General features: G+C 43.6%; 1 protein-coding gene across 14 annotated transcripts in view; it reads right to left on the bottom strand.

Annotated features, from left to right (window-relative positions):
- Positions 1 to 17,690, bottom strand: part of LOC131465100 (ephrin type-B receptor 3-like) — a 57,648-nt gene that overhangs the window by 28,383 nt on the left and 11,575 nt on the right. For all 14 annotated transcript variants that reach the window (XM_058637433.1, XM_058637444.1, XM_058637436.1 and 11 more), the window contains exon 2: positions 1,618 to 1,682. In XM_058637433.1, coding sequence (XP_058493416.1) covers positions 1,618 to 1,682 — 65 coding nt within the window. The remainder of the gene's footprint in view (positions 1 to 1,617; positions 1,683 to 17,690) is intronic.

Below are 17,690 nucleotides of genomic sequence, written 5' to 3'. Positions count from 1 at the left end.
GTTGTCACTTTGTTTGTCCTCTCAGTCACGGGAACAACATTTCTATAACAAACACACATACAATACATCGTACACCGAGACAGAACAAAAAAAGCACTCCTGTCCTTTGGTTGGAAATATGGAGTACAAAGGTCTCTTCACTGTATATACATCTTTTGAAAAGAGCATCTGTTGTGGGTTTGGTTGAAAAGGAGATAGGAAGGCAGATTTTTTAGCTCCTATGCCATTCTGGGATCTGTGGGTAAATGAGGAGGACGGGGGCAGGGGGAAGCAAAGGAAGATGAATAGATAGGAGGAGGGACGGAGGAAGGGAGAAGAGTTCATGACAGGCTGTGAGTGGGTTTGTTCTACTGACTGTTGCCACTGATGGGGGCTAGTGTGTCTGGCTTCATTAGTGCTTAGTTACTTGGAAGTAAAGAGAGCGGTGAATAAGGAAGGGTGGTTGACTTTGAACAGTTGGGGTGCAATCTCGCTGCAAGGGCACCGGGGTAAAAACAAAATATAAAAAAAAATGGGGGGGGGGGGGGGCACCTCTCAAAACACAAGGGCCAAGTCAGAGGACCACACAAAAGCGAGGGGGAGTGCTGGCAGTCTTTGAAGTGCAGCTAAGGAGGGGTCAGTGGTCTTTTGGCTCCTCTTAAGCCCATTGTGGGGACCACATGGGAAAGAAGATGAGGCTGTCACTGGCACTTTGTGTGTGGCAGATTTGAATGCCTGGATGTGCAATGGGTCAACAGCAAGAAATATTTCTGTTTTTAAAAAGGTGACTTCATGAGGTAACTGGTGCCTTTCACGCCTCTTAAGTGCAATGAGGCACGAGGAGCGGAGCATCTGTCACCGTGCGGGTCACTGAGATTGGAATGTGATGAATCTTTTAATGCTCGCTAAAAAGCGCATCCTGTTGAACGCTAAAACGCATCCTGTTGAGTCATTTGTTGACTGTTCAACGCGGTGTAGAGCACGTGTCAAACTCAAGGCCCATGAGTCACATCCAGCTTGTATCGGGTCCGCAAGATCATATGTGATGTCTTTCTTATTTTGCTTTCTATCTTTTAGCTTTTATATATGTCTTTTAAAAATGATTGAGAATTATTGGCTTCAAGCCTGTATGCGCTGTTCTACTGCAATGCAGCAGAGGAAATCGGGCAAGACAGATGGAAATTGCATCACTATACTGCGGATTTCAACGGAAAAAATCATTCATGAATTTCAACAACATTTACCGCTCTTCTACATTTATGTTTTTTGCGAGTACTCAAACTGAAACCATAGTTCAATGTAGAGATTTAGCACTTCTGAGGCTATTCCTTGAGTCAATCAATTATGGAAAACAATAAAATTGAGTTCAGCAATATATCTTAACACGGCGCATCTTTAACTTCAACTTTGATCTCTGATTTGTTTCTTTGTGTAATCTATAAGCACGCTTTGTTCTGACACCCCTGCCTGCAGAGTCACAGCTGCTGGCTGTGTATAAATACATCTGCAAACAACACAAGATGTAAATTATTAAGAGAAGGTATACAACAGATACCTATACTGTTTTTCACCATACACACTCATTTACACTCACACTCCCACATACAAACACACACACTCATTGCCTGGGAAACTCACCCCGGTTTCAGGGTGTGCAGTCCATGCTAATTCTGTCGTAGCCCACTTCGTGTCCATCAGTGTCTCTGTGAATGGAAGCAACAGACAGCGATGTTAGACAAAGAGGAAACAGGCGAGATCAATGGAACAGGATGATTTTACAACATGTGTCATAAAAGTTTTAAAATGGTCCACGGAATAGATAAGAGCTCTTTGACCAAAGTTGTTCTCCGATAACAGATGGATAACTCAGTGACAGAAAGCGAGTGCTTCATGCGATAGAAGACTTTATTCAACAAAGAAGAACTGCATGTATACAAGTGTGTCTGTGACAAGAGTAAACAAGGGAAGGAGATCTAAGTGGGTGATCTGTGAGATATAGCGTAGCGTTTTATTATAGCTCCTCATATGGCTAATTGGACAGCTATTAGACGTTTGCATTTATATAGTGGAAAGGAAGTCACAGTGAGTCTCCCTGGGAAATGGTCCCACTTCCCACAGGGCACTCTGACACAAACACAAACACGCACACTGCGCGCAACAGACTGTAAAACTCTCAAAGATAAATGACCCAACAGACGGTTTTAATGGAGGAGGGGGGTAATAAAGTTAGGTATCACAAAAGAGGTGCTCTTGAGAGGTCAAAACGCTTGAATTGGATTCACTTTATATTCACTATATCTTGAAACACAGAGGAATGCACAGCCTTCACACATCCCCCCCCCCCAAAAAAAAAGGTCCCCTTTCTCCTATTCACTTTCCACTCTCTTGTTTCTATTGGCAAAGATGTAGACTGTAAATGTCGAGCCTTTTAGTACCTGGCGCTCAAGGCGCAGTACGCATCCACCGTTATTATCTCAACCACTGCGCTGTTCTACAAGATAGTAAAAGAAGATGAAACAGCACTAGAAGAAAGTGAACTTCCACTGTCCCTTACTATGGTGGGAAATGTAAGATGCCTCATGATCCCTGCCTCAATTGCAGGGGATAAACCTGACAAAGTCTCTTCACCATCTCACTTTCTTTTTTTCTTCTGCTTCTGTCGTCCCCTTTCATCTTTGCACTTTTTATCCTGCTGGGTAACCTGACAGAAGATGGCACATTCGGAGGAGTCTATAAGTGCTATAACCCCAGGATTTCACCATCCTTTCCTCCACATACGTACTGCCACTATTGCTGCATTCAGGAGCACCAGCAGTGACAAATGCAAACACGCTCCAACTACATCGAGAATTATGTCCAACTCTGTAGAGACGGCAGCCTCCTACAGCTGGGAATTCCCACCGAATTTTGCCCCCACAAGCTTTGAGTGACAGTGTCTCTGATGTGCTTGTGTGCCTATTACACAAAACAAATATGATTTACAAGAATAGTTACAGCCAGATATGTTCCCATACACTTAAAAAAAATAAAAAATAAAAATCAGCTTTCAGATGTAGCTTTGGCTCGTTCCTCTTACTGGTCTGGAAGCTTCACTTGGAGCCAGTTCATGCTGTCTCTCTGGGAGTGGTTGTGGGAACTGAAGTGAATCTCATGCACTCACAGATCTGGCTTGCAAACTTCGTCACAGAGGATCTTTTCTACCTGATAGTGGAAATGGTTTGCAGAAAAATCACGCGTGCACCCTGCTATCGGTGAGAGCTGGGTCATACTTCTGTGAGTATTTTCGTGTGTGGTCCAAGTGACATACAGTATATTTCATCATCTGCCCATTGCTGCAATGCTTCATGCAGACCATATATGGATGAATCTGCACAAAGCTCCAGTCCGGTTCCACATGGGCCCTACCCACAGACTGCACATGTTAGCACATTACTTCCCATCCCAGTTGGTGGCACACGCTTGTCTTCGATGACGAGGTAACCAGAGAAACTTGCTTGAAGTTATATGAGGCCTACAAGTACACACACACACACCTACTAGGCAGCTCTCAAAGAATATAAGGGGTTACAAATGAGTGTGAACCCCTCGTGCAAAGTTCCCACAACTAGAGTCTAAGAATATGAGAGTGAATTTGCATGCGTGGAATATTAGATGGATGCAGATTTTAAATATGAACAATACCACTGGCTGTAAAGTGGATGCATGGATGCAGGACACGGTAAGTATGTCTTGGCCCTTTTGAGCCTTTTTTTTTTTTTTTTCATAACTGAAACCGTGTCTGTGCTTGTTCGGTGCAGGATTTCCCCTGACTCATGCAATGACAGTGTGTGATTTGGGACCTGTTACCGTCAGCGATACACGGGGAGGTAAAAACTGGTGTGGTGGAAATGATACACCTCTCCTGCTTGGGTGTTTATTATTATGACTAGGCCTTGTGTGGTACAATGGCTTGTCATTAGAGCTGACCTTGCTTGAAAATGGCAACATGGTGAAACACAAAGCCAGACGGGGATAGAGAGGGGTGGCGAGAAATGTGAGCGAAATAACAAGAGCTGGAGAGCAACAGACAACACACGTTCAAACACAAACACAGTCGGGAACTATTGGTTTGAACAGGGGATCATTTAGGAGCATATGAATTCTTCGCCGTCCCGATGCATCTGCATTGTTCGAGCTCCCTGGGTCTGTGCTAGTGTGTGCATTTGAATGTGTGTGTTTGGTGCAAAACCCTTTATTGTGCTCAAAGTGGAGCACCAGTCCTGAGTCAATGGGCTGGAGCTAAAGGACTGAATGACCCTCACCTCACCCGGACACTCCCTCTGTGTCAGTGTGTGTGTATGTGCATGTGGGGGGTTGTTGTCATTTGGTTCTGCACATTATGTTTCTGCGTGCGTGCGTGTGTGTGTGTGTGTGTGTGTGTGGGAGGGAGATAGACACACACTGCAATATTTGTGATTGTATAGCAAATTCAGGCACCTGCACAGCCACAGAGAACACACACACACACACACAGGAGGTGCATGGCCACAAACAAAGCACCTGTTTTGTGTGACTTTGTGCTGCCTGAATGATAAAGAGAATGGTAAAGGGAACGCTTGTCTCTGAATGAGACAGATGCCATTTTTCTAAAAAAGGCAAACAAACTCTGAAAGCTTCTAAGACCTTGTTGGGGGTTTTTCCTAATCGACCTATAGTTGAAAGAGGGGGGGGGGGGAAAAAAGAAAATAGCTGTAGAGCGAACCAGACGGACGAGTTCAGGGACAAACAACTTGCATGGGACTATAAGACCCTCCTCAGTGCAAAGAAAGTGTTGCTGTTTGCTTTTTAACTCCAAACGTTTCACTTCACTTGGGGAGTGTAACATGAACAATTGACTTGGAGCTTTGATAAAAGAGTAAATCAGGAAAATGAACATGCAAAATGTGCTGCCGTCAAAAATACACTGTGAGTGCATGTAGAAGGCAGTGCCGATCTGCAGACACAGATGCACAGGCCTGTTTAATCCATCCTCTCGCGCTTTTTTGTCTTATTCAGTTTCAATCTACGTCCAATCAATCCTATGAAATGTTGTATCACATTCCTCATTACTTCGTGCTTTTCCCTTTTCCTTCCCCTCCGCTACACCCTATTCATCCCACACTTTCTGTAACTATTTTCTCTCTCGACACTCCATTTTCAACCCCTTTTCATTTGTCTTCCTTGACAATCTCTCTCAATGTGTGCCTGGGTGTTCATGCTGCGCTGTGATGGATGTGATGTGCGGTGGACAGGGGAATGTTTTTCAAGCTCCTACTGCTTATGAAGACTATTCAATTAGAGAGTCACTGTTTGAGTAACCCGAGCACTGCCTTAGCGGAGTGTTATTCATCACGGAGGTCAAATGCACCTGGGATTAATGTCACAAACATGGGGGGGGGAGGAGAAACAATATAGTAGTAGTGTCATTTTGATTGTGTGGAGAAAAATTGCAGAGATACAAACAGAGCAAACAGAGGAGAGCATAAGATGGGAAAGATACATGCAAATACACACATGTGCACGCGCACACACACACACACACACACACACGCACGCATACAAAGCCAACCCTTACAATCTAATCCCATAATGACAGGGCAGGCCTAATAACAGGGGAGGGCAACGAAGCATTCGTCCCTATGGCCACGTTCAATATGCCCGCACACACACACAGAAGAGAGGGGGAGAGAGAGAGAGAGAGCGTGTTACAAGCCTCTTAAAATATGCCTTTGTTCGAACAAGTAGAATTCCTAAAAGAAAGAAAAAAAAGAGAAAGACTAAAGGAGGAAAGGAGAAGAAAGGCTATTATTGAGAGAGGAATGTGCAGGGCCATATAGGGCCATGTCTGTGGGTCACATGGGACAGACAGGTGAGGAATTGAACTACTGTGAGGTTTTGAGCATGCCTCGTCTTTGTCGGCGTGACACCGGCGACAACTGAAAACTCAACGGGACCAATCCCCGAGGGAGCTGAAACACAGGTTGTGTCTCCACAACCTCGGAGAGAGACCAGTTCGTTAACTGTTAGCTATTATTCCTTTCAGCGTTATTTACAGTTAATGATTAGAGTAAGGCTGCTGTGTTAACGGAATAGCACTGCAACACAATGATGGCAAGATTCTGTGTTTAGCTTTAATTAAAACAAAATCTAATCCCCGACGGCCTTTTCCCTAAAAATCCTTCTCTTTAGACTTCTCCACTAGTTAATTATCTTCTGCCACCTCTTCTCCAAGTTGCCTTTGTTGTTCCCTTCGACAGTCAAACAGACCATGCACATGGCAACCTGGCATGGGGTAGCCACTCCATTAAAATACTATGCCGTCTGGTTGCCAAACACTTGAGCCTCTGTTTAGCCACAGAAACAGTGAAATGTGTCAACACGGAGAGTGAGGACCCCGCGCTCAACTTATTAGCGCTATTAGCCTAATTGCTTTGTGCACTATCTTTGTTGGCTTCGCTTTTGTCGTCCAATGTGAGGCTGAGGCGCAGAGCGATGGAGAGGGAGAGACACTGAAAAAGGAGAGCAGGAGGAGCGATGCCATTCAAATTCAAATTGTCCTGGCAGCCTTTTTGCCTTTGTGCGGGGCCAGAGTGCAATGATTAGGAGAAGTCCCCTCCATTTTGTGGCGAGACCTCCCCTTCAGCACCCACACACACAAACACTCACAGTCACGGTAATTGGTTTCTGCGACACGGACAGGCCAAGTAGGTGATTCCTCTGTGGAATTCCTGGACGGATCCCCGCCCCCCACCACCCGATCGACACACACATGCTGCTAACACTCACTATCACTCATCCCACAATGGTTGTCACACGTGAGGTTTGTCCTGTGTGTGCTAACAGGGTTACACCGCAGATATCTGGCAAATAAGTCTACCTTTCTTTATCTTTCCCCCTGTCTCTGTTTATTTTCCCGTCTGTCTCAGAGTAACTCTAGTTTCATCTCTCCCTGTGGGGAAGTCTAATGAATGCACGTCTTTGCCCTGTGCATTTGTCACTGGGCCTCTGGCCTCAATTATTTTCCCCTCGTCAGAAGATACCTTGGGGTAGAGAACTATTTGGGTTGTAACAGTGTGCCACTTTTTTTTTTCTGTCTCCTCTGCTCGTTGTGTCTGTCAAGGCAATTTCTGACAAGCAGCGAGCTCTTAACCAGCGAGGCTGTTTTTTGTGAGAAATAAACAAAACCAAACTCTACAATGCTCTTTTTTTTTTTTCAAAGGCTTTGCAGAAGCAAAGCAAAGCGGTTGAAATTGAGGGGAAATGAGCTTTGATAGCAGCGAGGAGGTCACTTTGAGCAAGTGCAGCTGCTTTAAGAAAAGCACATTTGCCAATCATGCATGCTTGTATATCGCGTGTGCTTGTATTTGGTACCTCTTTAGGACCTCCTCTGGCATAAACACTGGCCTGGTCAGGACCAGCACTCCTCGTGGAGACCAAAACCTGCTCCTAATGAGGCAGAACCTCATTTCTGAGTAACTGGTTATGGATGCTTCATGTAGGCTAATGTCCTACGAAGGATAGCTGCACAAACGTGTGTGTGTGTGTCAGCTCTGCCCAAACTACGGAAGGTGTTGCCTTTATCGAGGGCTGATGAAGTCTAGTCTAGTTCCTGTTCTTCCGAGGGAATTGACCTCTTTGTCTTTACGCCTTCCCTCTTTTCTTTCTCTTAGCTGTCTCTCTTTACCCCTCCCTTACCCCTTCTCTCACTAACTCCCCTAATTACAAAGCACAGAGGATCTGACGAACAGGTAGCCCTTAGGGCAACATCTACAAAACCAGGTGTGCGTCAGTATGTGTGCTATGATGTGTGTGTGTGTGTGTGTACGGATGTGTCAACGTTCAGTAAACTGGTGTCTGTGAGCGATGATAAGTCTGAGTGACAGTACATGTGTCTCTCTCTAAATGGAAGTGGCTCAGACCGACGCTTACTCTTGTTTTGTTGACTTGTACGTTCGTGTCTTAACATGCAAGGATGAGTTTTTCTAAGTATATGGGCAGAATTGAACCGACCGAAATGTAAATGTGAAAATATACATTTTGTCTCCAGTGGCCTTTGACATCAACATTTATGAGAATGTAAAACAAATACACACATAGAGTACGCTCGGTTGGGGGTGGAGCATATATACTTGTTTTATTGGCTGACACAAGCACTTGGGGTCGCCTTCAAAATCAATTCTGAATATGTTCAGTGGAAAAGCCTTGATCATGTTATCTGGGCTCTTAATGTGACTGTGCTGTGTAACTCAGCAACGGTTTGTCATTATACAAATACTAATTGTCCAGGTCAAGTTTGGCTCGCTAACGTTGTTGTGGCTTTGAAGCTGAACCCTTTTTAGTTCCCTTCAGGTATGTAGAAGCTTCTGTTCTGTTCTGTCCATGTCATTACACATTCATCTCCATGTGTCTCCGGCCCCTTCCTTCACCACGCATGTAGTTATCTTCACGTGTGTTTACTGCTCCCACAAGACTGCTGATGCCGACTCTCTTGACTTAATAACAGACTTCTCGTCCTGTGTCTCAGAAAACCTAACCACCTTTTTTTTTTCTTTTCTTTTTTTTTTTATTTATGCCTCCCTGAGATGACGTGATGACTGAAATATTCCTCTCGAGGAGTCATCCCGGCTCATGCTGATTTACAACGCTGAGACGTTTGGCCTTGTCATGTGAAATCTAATTAGGGCCGCCGGTGCTCTAACTCACCTCTCACTGGGAACTAAGCGTGGGGCCACATATTTGATGCTGACATCATCTGAAATTCAATACGACATTTGCAATAAACAATACGGTTGTCACTTAAAAAAAAAAGCATCCGCTTCTCTTTTTTTTTTTTTACGAGTTTATGATAAAAGAAATATGTGTAATCTACCAAGTGTTGCTTTGTTGTACCAACGACTGGACCCATGTTTACCACTTCATGTCATTTTGGAAAGTCATGTTCCTCATTTGCGAATGATTATGTTAAGGGCATCAGGTCTGTCTGTGTTTAACCACCGCCAGGAAGTGGGCATGGGACCAGATTTCTGTTGGGACATGGAATGTTTACACCACCTAACATGGAAACGCTTACCTCAGACTTTACTATGAATGAAGTTGGCTTTCATGTGCACCCCTTTCTGGACATTTTCCACACCTCTCCCTCTCTGTTTTACATTTCATAACTCAGTCTGGCCTTTTTTTTCCCCTACAGTAAAATGCCACATCAAAAACTGACAGTAAACACTGTTTAGGCAAAACACTCAAGTCATAGGCTGAGATTGTGTGTGTGTGTGTGCCTCTGCGTGAGATGCCTAGGTGCCATCATCTGATTTCCTGGCGAATGAATCAGCCAACTGCGACTGAAAAATGCAAACAAGCGAGCAAAGGAGGAGCTTCTCTTTCCCCCCCGAGCATCTGCATATGGAAATACAGATCTCGAATTCTGTGGGCATTTGTTAATTTGGTTGTCTACTTATGTGTGTGTGTGTGTTAATGTTTGACACGGTGTGCGTGTGTGACTCACTACAGCTGTTTATTTCATTCCTTTCCGCCGCACGCTCCGTGGGGGACAGAAATACCTGGAATATGATTCAAATGCAAAACACAATATTGCGCAACTGCAACCTCACCAAGCTCTGGTTGACTGACTAGCCAGACACACAAGATAATGGCAAACAAATATGCTAGAAGTCGTAGACATGAAAACATATTTCAAATTTCTATAGGACAAAAAAAAAAAAGATTGTCTGACAAGCAACTCGCATTCTAATATCAACTCCACTGCTACCTTGATTTCAGCGACGCCTATTCATAACACGCGCGTTAGAAGTTCTGTAGTTTGTCAATTGCACTGGCATGTTTTCACCAAAGCACTCCTTTATGTGCAGCACTTCAAAAACCTTGTTCAAGAGCACCTCAGTGGAGGGAATTAATAAAACACTGCACTGTTCTTGCTTTTAGCATCAATTCTGACAAGACGATAAAAACTTTCCTTTCACATCTTTTTTTTTTTTTAAAAGATGCCTGTCTCTTTATCTTTACATCTCATAGCTCTTGTACTTTGCAATTTAATGAAAAGCTTTTTTTACCGTTGTTCAAAATTTGCCTCATTATATGCTCATCTGAAAGGGGCCAGTGGAGTAACGCACTTGATGAGATAAAACAGAGTCGATATTCTATCTATCTATCTATCTATCTATCTACCTATACTTAATCCTTTCATATATCTACAAATGTGTCCTTAAATGAATCCAAAGACTCCATGACATGTGGCCATGTGGACACAGAAACCACTTTAAACATCACAGGTTTTTATCTCTAAGGTCAGCGTCCATTAATGGGCCCTTAAATTGCCCTTGAGAAGCAAATCAAACCTACATTGTGCAAATCCTGAGTCACTATGAGACAGAGCAGGGCCTAAAACTGATTACTTTAAATGTTGGAACACGCACACGAGATACAAAAGGCAACAAATGGGGGGAATTAACCGTGCTCTAACCATCACAACATGTGCCAATAACCTCGTGCATTCTCAAAGCATTACCCCTCTGCCTGATACAGCCACAGCGTGACTTCAATAAGAATTGATCGTGGATTTACTTGAATAGGAGGGTTATTTGTTGAGATAAGCCAGGAAAAGTCACAGAGAAACAGTGAAAGGGAAAAGATTCCCAGCGTTGGGTGTGGCACACATTCACTGCACACTCATTTATTGAGCAGCATTGCTACTAAATCTCCACAGATTTTTAACACAAGTGGAAGGAGCCAGGGGTAAAAAGGGAAGAGTCAAAGCAAAAAACTGGCGAGAGAAGGGGGTAGCAAGAGATGGGAGTGTACCAAAAAAAAGATATTCAAAGTAGAGACAAAGAGAGAGAGAGCAAACAAAGCAGAGAAAGAGATTGGAATGAATGAAAGGCAGAGGGGGCCAGTAAGGTAACAAGGGGGGTGGGGGCAGTGGGGGGCACAGAGGAGAGAGAACCAGGGGAAAGGATGGAGAGGATGGAACGTGCTCTCTCGTATTCCCAACACAACATTCCCTCACTGCTGTTGTGTTTTCACACTGTGTGTGTCTACGTACAAAGTTCTGTAAGTCCTGTGTATGTTTGTGTGTTCGTTTCAAGTGTGCGTGTGTGTGTGTGCGTGACACGCAGCTCAACGGGAACTGCTCCTGCTCATTGCTTTACTGCCGGACAGGGAGCCATTACGATACTTCACTTCTGTCCCCGTCGCTGTTCTTTTTTTTTACCCGCTTGTCTTTTCATCCCCCTCGTGTCTCCTACACTCTTGTGCTCTCCTCTCCTCTCCTCTCCTCTCCTCTCCTAACCCCTGTGCCAAGCGGAGCTACCATTCATAACAACACAATCGCTCCTGTGACAAACTCAAATAACAGCACAGTTTCCTGGAGAGGATACTGTGCATGAAAATGTGATTGCAGCAAATGTCCCCGAGGAGCTACTGTATACATGAATTTCAATGGAAGGCATTTCATTGGTGCAGATAATTGTGTGTGTGTGTGTGTGTGTGTGTGCACGCTAGGACACAGTCACCTGCGTAAATGAATGAGTATTTGCCTGTGAGGGTGGAAGCTTGTGATTAGTGTCTTAGAGGCACAACACCATAAACATGCAAAAACACACACACACACAGAGAGAGACTTGCGTTAAGTAGGAGGTGGGCTATTGTGCTGCCTGTGCAGTCATGGTTTTGTGTGAGCAGTTACTTCACAGCTCTAATAGCAGGTTTCAGACGTTTCTGTGTGTCAGCAAAGGCTGACTCAACAAACAGAGCTCAATCACCTGGGAACACAGGCCCATACCTTACACCTACACAATGCTAATGCTAAAACACGTCATGCGTCGTATATTAATGATATATTATTAAAACTATTATAACGCGCACACGAGTGGAGCGCAGGCACCTATGCACACGCAAACACACACAGACAGATACGCACACACACACACACACAAACACGTCCTGTTTGTTCTCTATGGGTGTAGCCTAGAAAGAGCTGGAACCAGGCACTGAATAATAGGCATTGCTTTTTGAATGGCTGCACACACCATGAGAAAAGTGCTTAGCGCCCAGCTTTGCCATTCTGTTTCAATAGCCACTACGCTCCGTCTCCAGCGAGACACGCTCTATCTCCCTCTCGCTCTACTTTTGCTTCTCTTAATGCAGTCTCCTCTAATAAAGTCGTCCCGCAAACATCAGATCACCTTACAATCCACTTCCACGGCAGCGTGCAGTGATTGTTCAATCTAATTAAAGATGTCTACTTCCTGTTCCGCCCGGAACAGCTGCCTGTGTGTCTGTAGTGAGGGGCAAAGCCCCAATGCGGTCCGCATTTTCTGCATGCCAGTGGCTTCCAATTACTTTAAAACAGTTTTAAAAAAGTACCACATTGGCACAGACCAAAAGTCTTTGAGGTCTGGTTGTTTCTTTTCTACATCTCCTTGGAAACTTGCAAAGGCAAAATAAACAAAAAACAGAACCAGAATAGGAGCTCGTAACTACCCTATTAGCGTGTGTGGCGGCTAGACACACTAAAAAATGCCTTTCGGCTCATTGGGCAACCACTGATTTATGAAGATGTTGTAGGGTAATTATCAACTCAATTATCACCATCAGTCATTAATTTCCCAGGTATGCCCTTGCTTACCTGTGAGGAAGAAAAGAGATAGAAAAAAAAAAGCATATGGGGAATTTTAGAAGATGAGTAATTACTACTATACCCTCATCACCACAACACGTACACACCATTGCACCCGCAATCATCTGTCCTGTGTTTTCTAAAGGGAGGAAGGTGACTTACAAACGCTGCAGGCAGACGGCTGCTTCTCACACCAGCTTGTTAAGCAGACAGAGGGCTTGTTACACTTTACCTGCTTGCCCAGTCATTTGCCATTCAGGTCAAAGACACTGAGAACAAAAGGAAGGTTGGAGCAGTTTAAGTTAGGAATGCAGCCTGCCAGGTCAGTTCTCCGCGCAACTGTGAGACTGAGAGGATCTCTTTCTCTCACACACACGCATGTGCGTGCACGCACACGCCTCGTCTCCCGACAGCCGCTCAAATCCACATACACAAAGGTCACATAAAAAGGCAGATACCTCGTTCTCTGCGCCGTCACACACAAAGACGTTTGGGGAGTGGCGCTTTATGTCAAACAAATTATATCTTAATGCAGCATGAGACAATGCAAATGCAAACAGGAACGGGAACAAGGGCTCACACAACAGATGTCGTTTTTTTATAAAGCATTTGTCTAAGTAAACTGGGCAGGTGATCTAGTTTTTGGCCTTTCTCTGTCCCTCACAAATCCATCCTTCCTTCCTTTTCTGTTTTCTACTTTGTCTTTAACCTTTATGACACAGTCTCTCCTTCACACACATGGTTACCACTCCCATTCTTTGTCTCTTGCCCAGGTGTGTGTGTTGGCTGGCTATAACTAAACAGCTTTGACACTTTGAAGTAGTTCACATTTCCTCCCCGCAAAACCTTGACAGCTGGAAACAACCTTGTTGCTGGCTGCCCTTTTTCATTCTTTGCACGGTGAACAATGGTTAACGGGTTATAATGACAAACAGCTGTTTTGCTGATTATTGACAAAGCTTAATTTATATGTTTTTTTTTATTTCATTTCATTTCTGAAGCCGGTAATGGCAAATGAATGTGCTGTTGTTGTTTTTTTTAATTTGGAATCATGGATGTATGGTATGAGGTGTGTATGAATATTTAGTTTTCCCATGTTGCATACTCAGAATTTGCTACGTGAGATTAATCCCATTGATCCGTCTTGAGGTGGAAGCTCGCTCGCTCTCTCTCTCTCTCTGTCTCGCTCTCTCTCGAGCATGCACTTAGATTTTTGTAGGAGCTGCATTCTTAATCACCCCTGAGTTAATTAATCTAACACTTGGCAGCTGTAATAACTTGACAAGTTAGAGCTCCTCTGCACAAATTGGACTTCACCTCTTTAGCAACTTACAGCATTGACAAATAATGCAGCCAGGAAACAGACGCAGTGAGAACATCATTAAAAAAAAGCATAAAATATGGCCTTGCCATTCTTGTCTTTACATGTATATTGTATATTACATTTACATATTAGCATTGTACTTTAGATTACATCCAAGCTAAGTCTTCTTGTGAGTGTGGTGGGAAAGAGAATAAACTCCATGTTATTTATATACATATATATATATATATATGTATATATATATATATATATATATATATATATACATTGCCATTGTTTAATGATATGAAGCATTCTGACAACAGATGTAAGTCTGTGTCTAAAGGCACTTGTTGCTGTACTGCCTGAATATCATCACAGTTTTAATGTTTCTTTTAATCTAAGTATAATTGGCATAATGCACATAACTTTTGACGTTTACACTCCACACTATGAGCCACATAGATTCCAAAACATGGAGGAAAAAAAAGCGTAATGATACAAAATATAACTAAATTTTTATTGTAGACAATAAACACAAATGACTTCAGTGATTCCAATATAAATATCAGTGAAATGTACCATCTGTATGTAAGATAGAATTAGTGAAAGGGAAAAGCAGGTGCAAATGAAAAGAGGATGATAAACTCTCCGTATCCACTTTACCTGCTACCTATAGCCCAGAAGTGGTCAATCTCACGATCAGGGATTGTGAGATCCCAAACCATATTATATATTAATGTATTTAAACCTATAGAGAAGCCACTCAGCTGATAGTAATAGCACAAAATCCAGGCTCTCGGCAATTAAAAGAAAACTGACGGATGGACAGACAGGCATCCAAGGCTGCTCGTCCATATGGCAGGGGGCTTTCAGAGGCCCATGTCAATTACATAAAGACCTCTGTGCATTAGCACGACTCACTGAAGGCTCAGACAGCAACACCAGAGAAAGAAGGAATAAATCTTACAACATTTAGTAGCCTAACATATACATGGCCTCACGTACACATGTGCACTGATACAGTAACACAGGCAAGGGCATAAGCACGCACACACACACACACACACACACAGTGAAATAGACACATAGTTAGTTTACCTCTCTCTCTCTCGAGCATTTTACACAAACTGATATGCATCCTGTCATTGTCCCAGTAAGATGGATGTCTACGTAATTGCTCCATGATTACGGTACCACTTGCATCAGTGATTCCAGCTCAAGGACCCTCACACACGCCAGCAAGTCCTCTAAACATAATCCTGACGACTGGCCTAGAGTTTACGCCTCGATTCCTCTTTCATCTGAAGGTGCCCTGTTGTCCTTAAAGCTCCTAAACAGTGACATAAATCTAAGAGAAAGAAGCTGGGTTTATATTAATACAAGGGAAGAGGAGAACTATCTAAAGAGGAAGTGAGATATGGCTGAAGATTGGTGGTTTGGTTTCCTGACAAATGACACTTTTTGGACGGGGACATGAAGCTCTTTGTTATATCTTCATAGCAGATTTCTTTTTTTCTCTTTGTTTGTTCTCTATAAAAGATACCGACAGAGATATTTTATTGACATATGACAGAATGAAAAGGATCAACGGTCTTTCTCATAAGACGAATATATGGGCTATCCTGGTAAATACATTATTCACCCTTCATTGATGTGTAACTAAACTTGGCAGTGTGTAGGGAGCACTGTGTCACCAATTAGCCCATACCACCTACACACACACACACACACACACACACAAACACAGTAGCTGCAGCCACAAGGCCGCCAGGCACCCATTGATTTATGCGCTGACACACACACACAGTGCGTGTTTGCACACACATGCACACACATTTCCCTGTATAAAAAAACATGGATATCTGTTTTGAATGCTAGTGCATCTGTGTTTTGTGTCTGTCTGTCTGTCTGTTGTAATTTGGAGACAAATTACAGACGGAAAAAACAACAACAACAAAAAAAAGAAGAAGAAAAAATGTTAATAAGCTTGTCAACTTTTCCCAAGTGGGGACAGACTTAGGCCATGTCCCCACTTGGGAAAAGTTGAATTTTGGGTAATTAATTAAAGTTAGGGGTTGGGATTATGGTAAATCTATTTAATGCTCCTCAGAGAGAGAGAGAGAGAGTGGGGTGAAGTGAGTCTGAGGGGAGCTGCCAGAGAACTAGATTTATTATATTGTGTACTTGTACATGCAAGTAAACACAAATTATAGGGTTGTGATGTTTTGCACCACAGCTGGCAAAGAGAAACTCCACAGGATATTACCTCTACCTACCTGCCAGTCAAGCTTACCAGGGTAAAAACAAAGTGTGTTTTAACCTAAGCCCACACAGTAGCAGCACATATGTGTCCAACCTGGTTCAGTTCAGATGTTGCCTTTGGGGAGACAATTTGAAGACAATAAACAACAACATGGACAAACTTTGTTCTTCTCCCCAGTCTGAGACATAGAGAACGAGACACAATGCTGTGCTTCATTTTTATTCGGCACATAAATACAGAATTCCAACCTCTTGGAGGTGCAAGTGGGGCTAGGTGGAGTTGGTTGTACACAAACCACAAGGGTGTGGATCAACACTGACCTGATTACTCATTGGCCTTGACCCTGAAACTGCCAAAGTGGGTAGAATACAAATGAATCCCCAGAGCTGCTAGCCAGTAAATCTGACTCAGGACCAGTGTTTATGGGATTCAAACCATGCAGCACAAGGCCACAGTCGATGAGCTTACTGACTCAGAACACCGACTTTATTGGGGGAAAAAAAGGGGAAAGTGGCTTCTGGGCACGGTGTTTGTAGGACAAATAGGTAGTTACAGTAAAATAAAAGATCGCTGTTATAGGAATGATGTCATGTTACTGGCGTACACCATTCAGAAATGTGTTATGTTAGGAGTGTAAATTTGTTCTACTTGCCTTGGACCTAAATCTGCAATGCAATCACAGCTCTAGGTGAGCGTTAATATTTCACCAAGTTGAACTCCCAGTCTGTTTCTGCAGGTTCTCTTACATATCTAATGACTGTCAAGGCTCAACACATCCGGGCCGCTCTATTCTTGGGTTAACGAACAGGTGAGGAATTACTTAGACAGGCACAGAGATGGAAATTGATTTTTTTAAGTGTTGCCTCATTATCCCACTTGGGCCACTTTATCCAGTACCACAGAAACACAACACCAGACAGCGTGGACTGCGTATTGTCAAGGTCATATGGTCGTTAGGGTTCTGTGTGTGCATAGACAGACTGGGTCAGCGGCCTGGACTGAGAATGTATGGATTGTCTAGAAGCAGGGCCATTAGTGGGGGCCTAATTAGGGTACTAATAAGTGGCCTTCAGGACCGGTCGAAGCCAAGATTCATAAATAAGTAAGTGCACGGGCAGCTTGGTCGCTTAATTAACAAAGCGTGAAAAAAGGGTGTGAATCCCAAGAGGCACAGAGCAAATCTGGTCGCGAGGAGAGGTTTTCGGCAGCAAACCTGCCTGTCTTGGTGGGATTGATTGATGGCAAGCCAAATTGAATTTCTAATCATCACCACCCTTTTAGTTCCTGCACCCCTGGGGATTTACAGAGGCCAAAAGTGGCATAAGGGGTAATGCTTTTTGTATCGCTTTCCTGACACTAGTGGCACCAACAATGTAACCTCCACCAGCCCTCTCTCTCTCCCCTCATTCACTTGACCATCCCCATCTGGCCATGGGTTATCTGACGCCTCTGTGTGTTCCTCCTCGCACTTTCATGTCTCTGCCGACTGTTTT

The sequence above is a fragment of the Solea solea genome, chromosome 9 (assembly GCF_958295425.1).
Source record: "Solea solea chromosome 9, fSolSol10.1, whole genome shotgun sequence".
Lineage (NCBI taxonomy): Eukaryota > Metazoa > Chordata > Actinopteri > Pleuronectiformes > Soleidae > Solea > Solea solea.
This window is presented reverse-complemented; position numbering and strand designations above follow the sequence as displayed.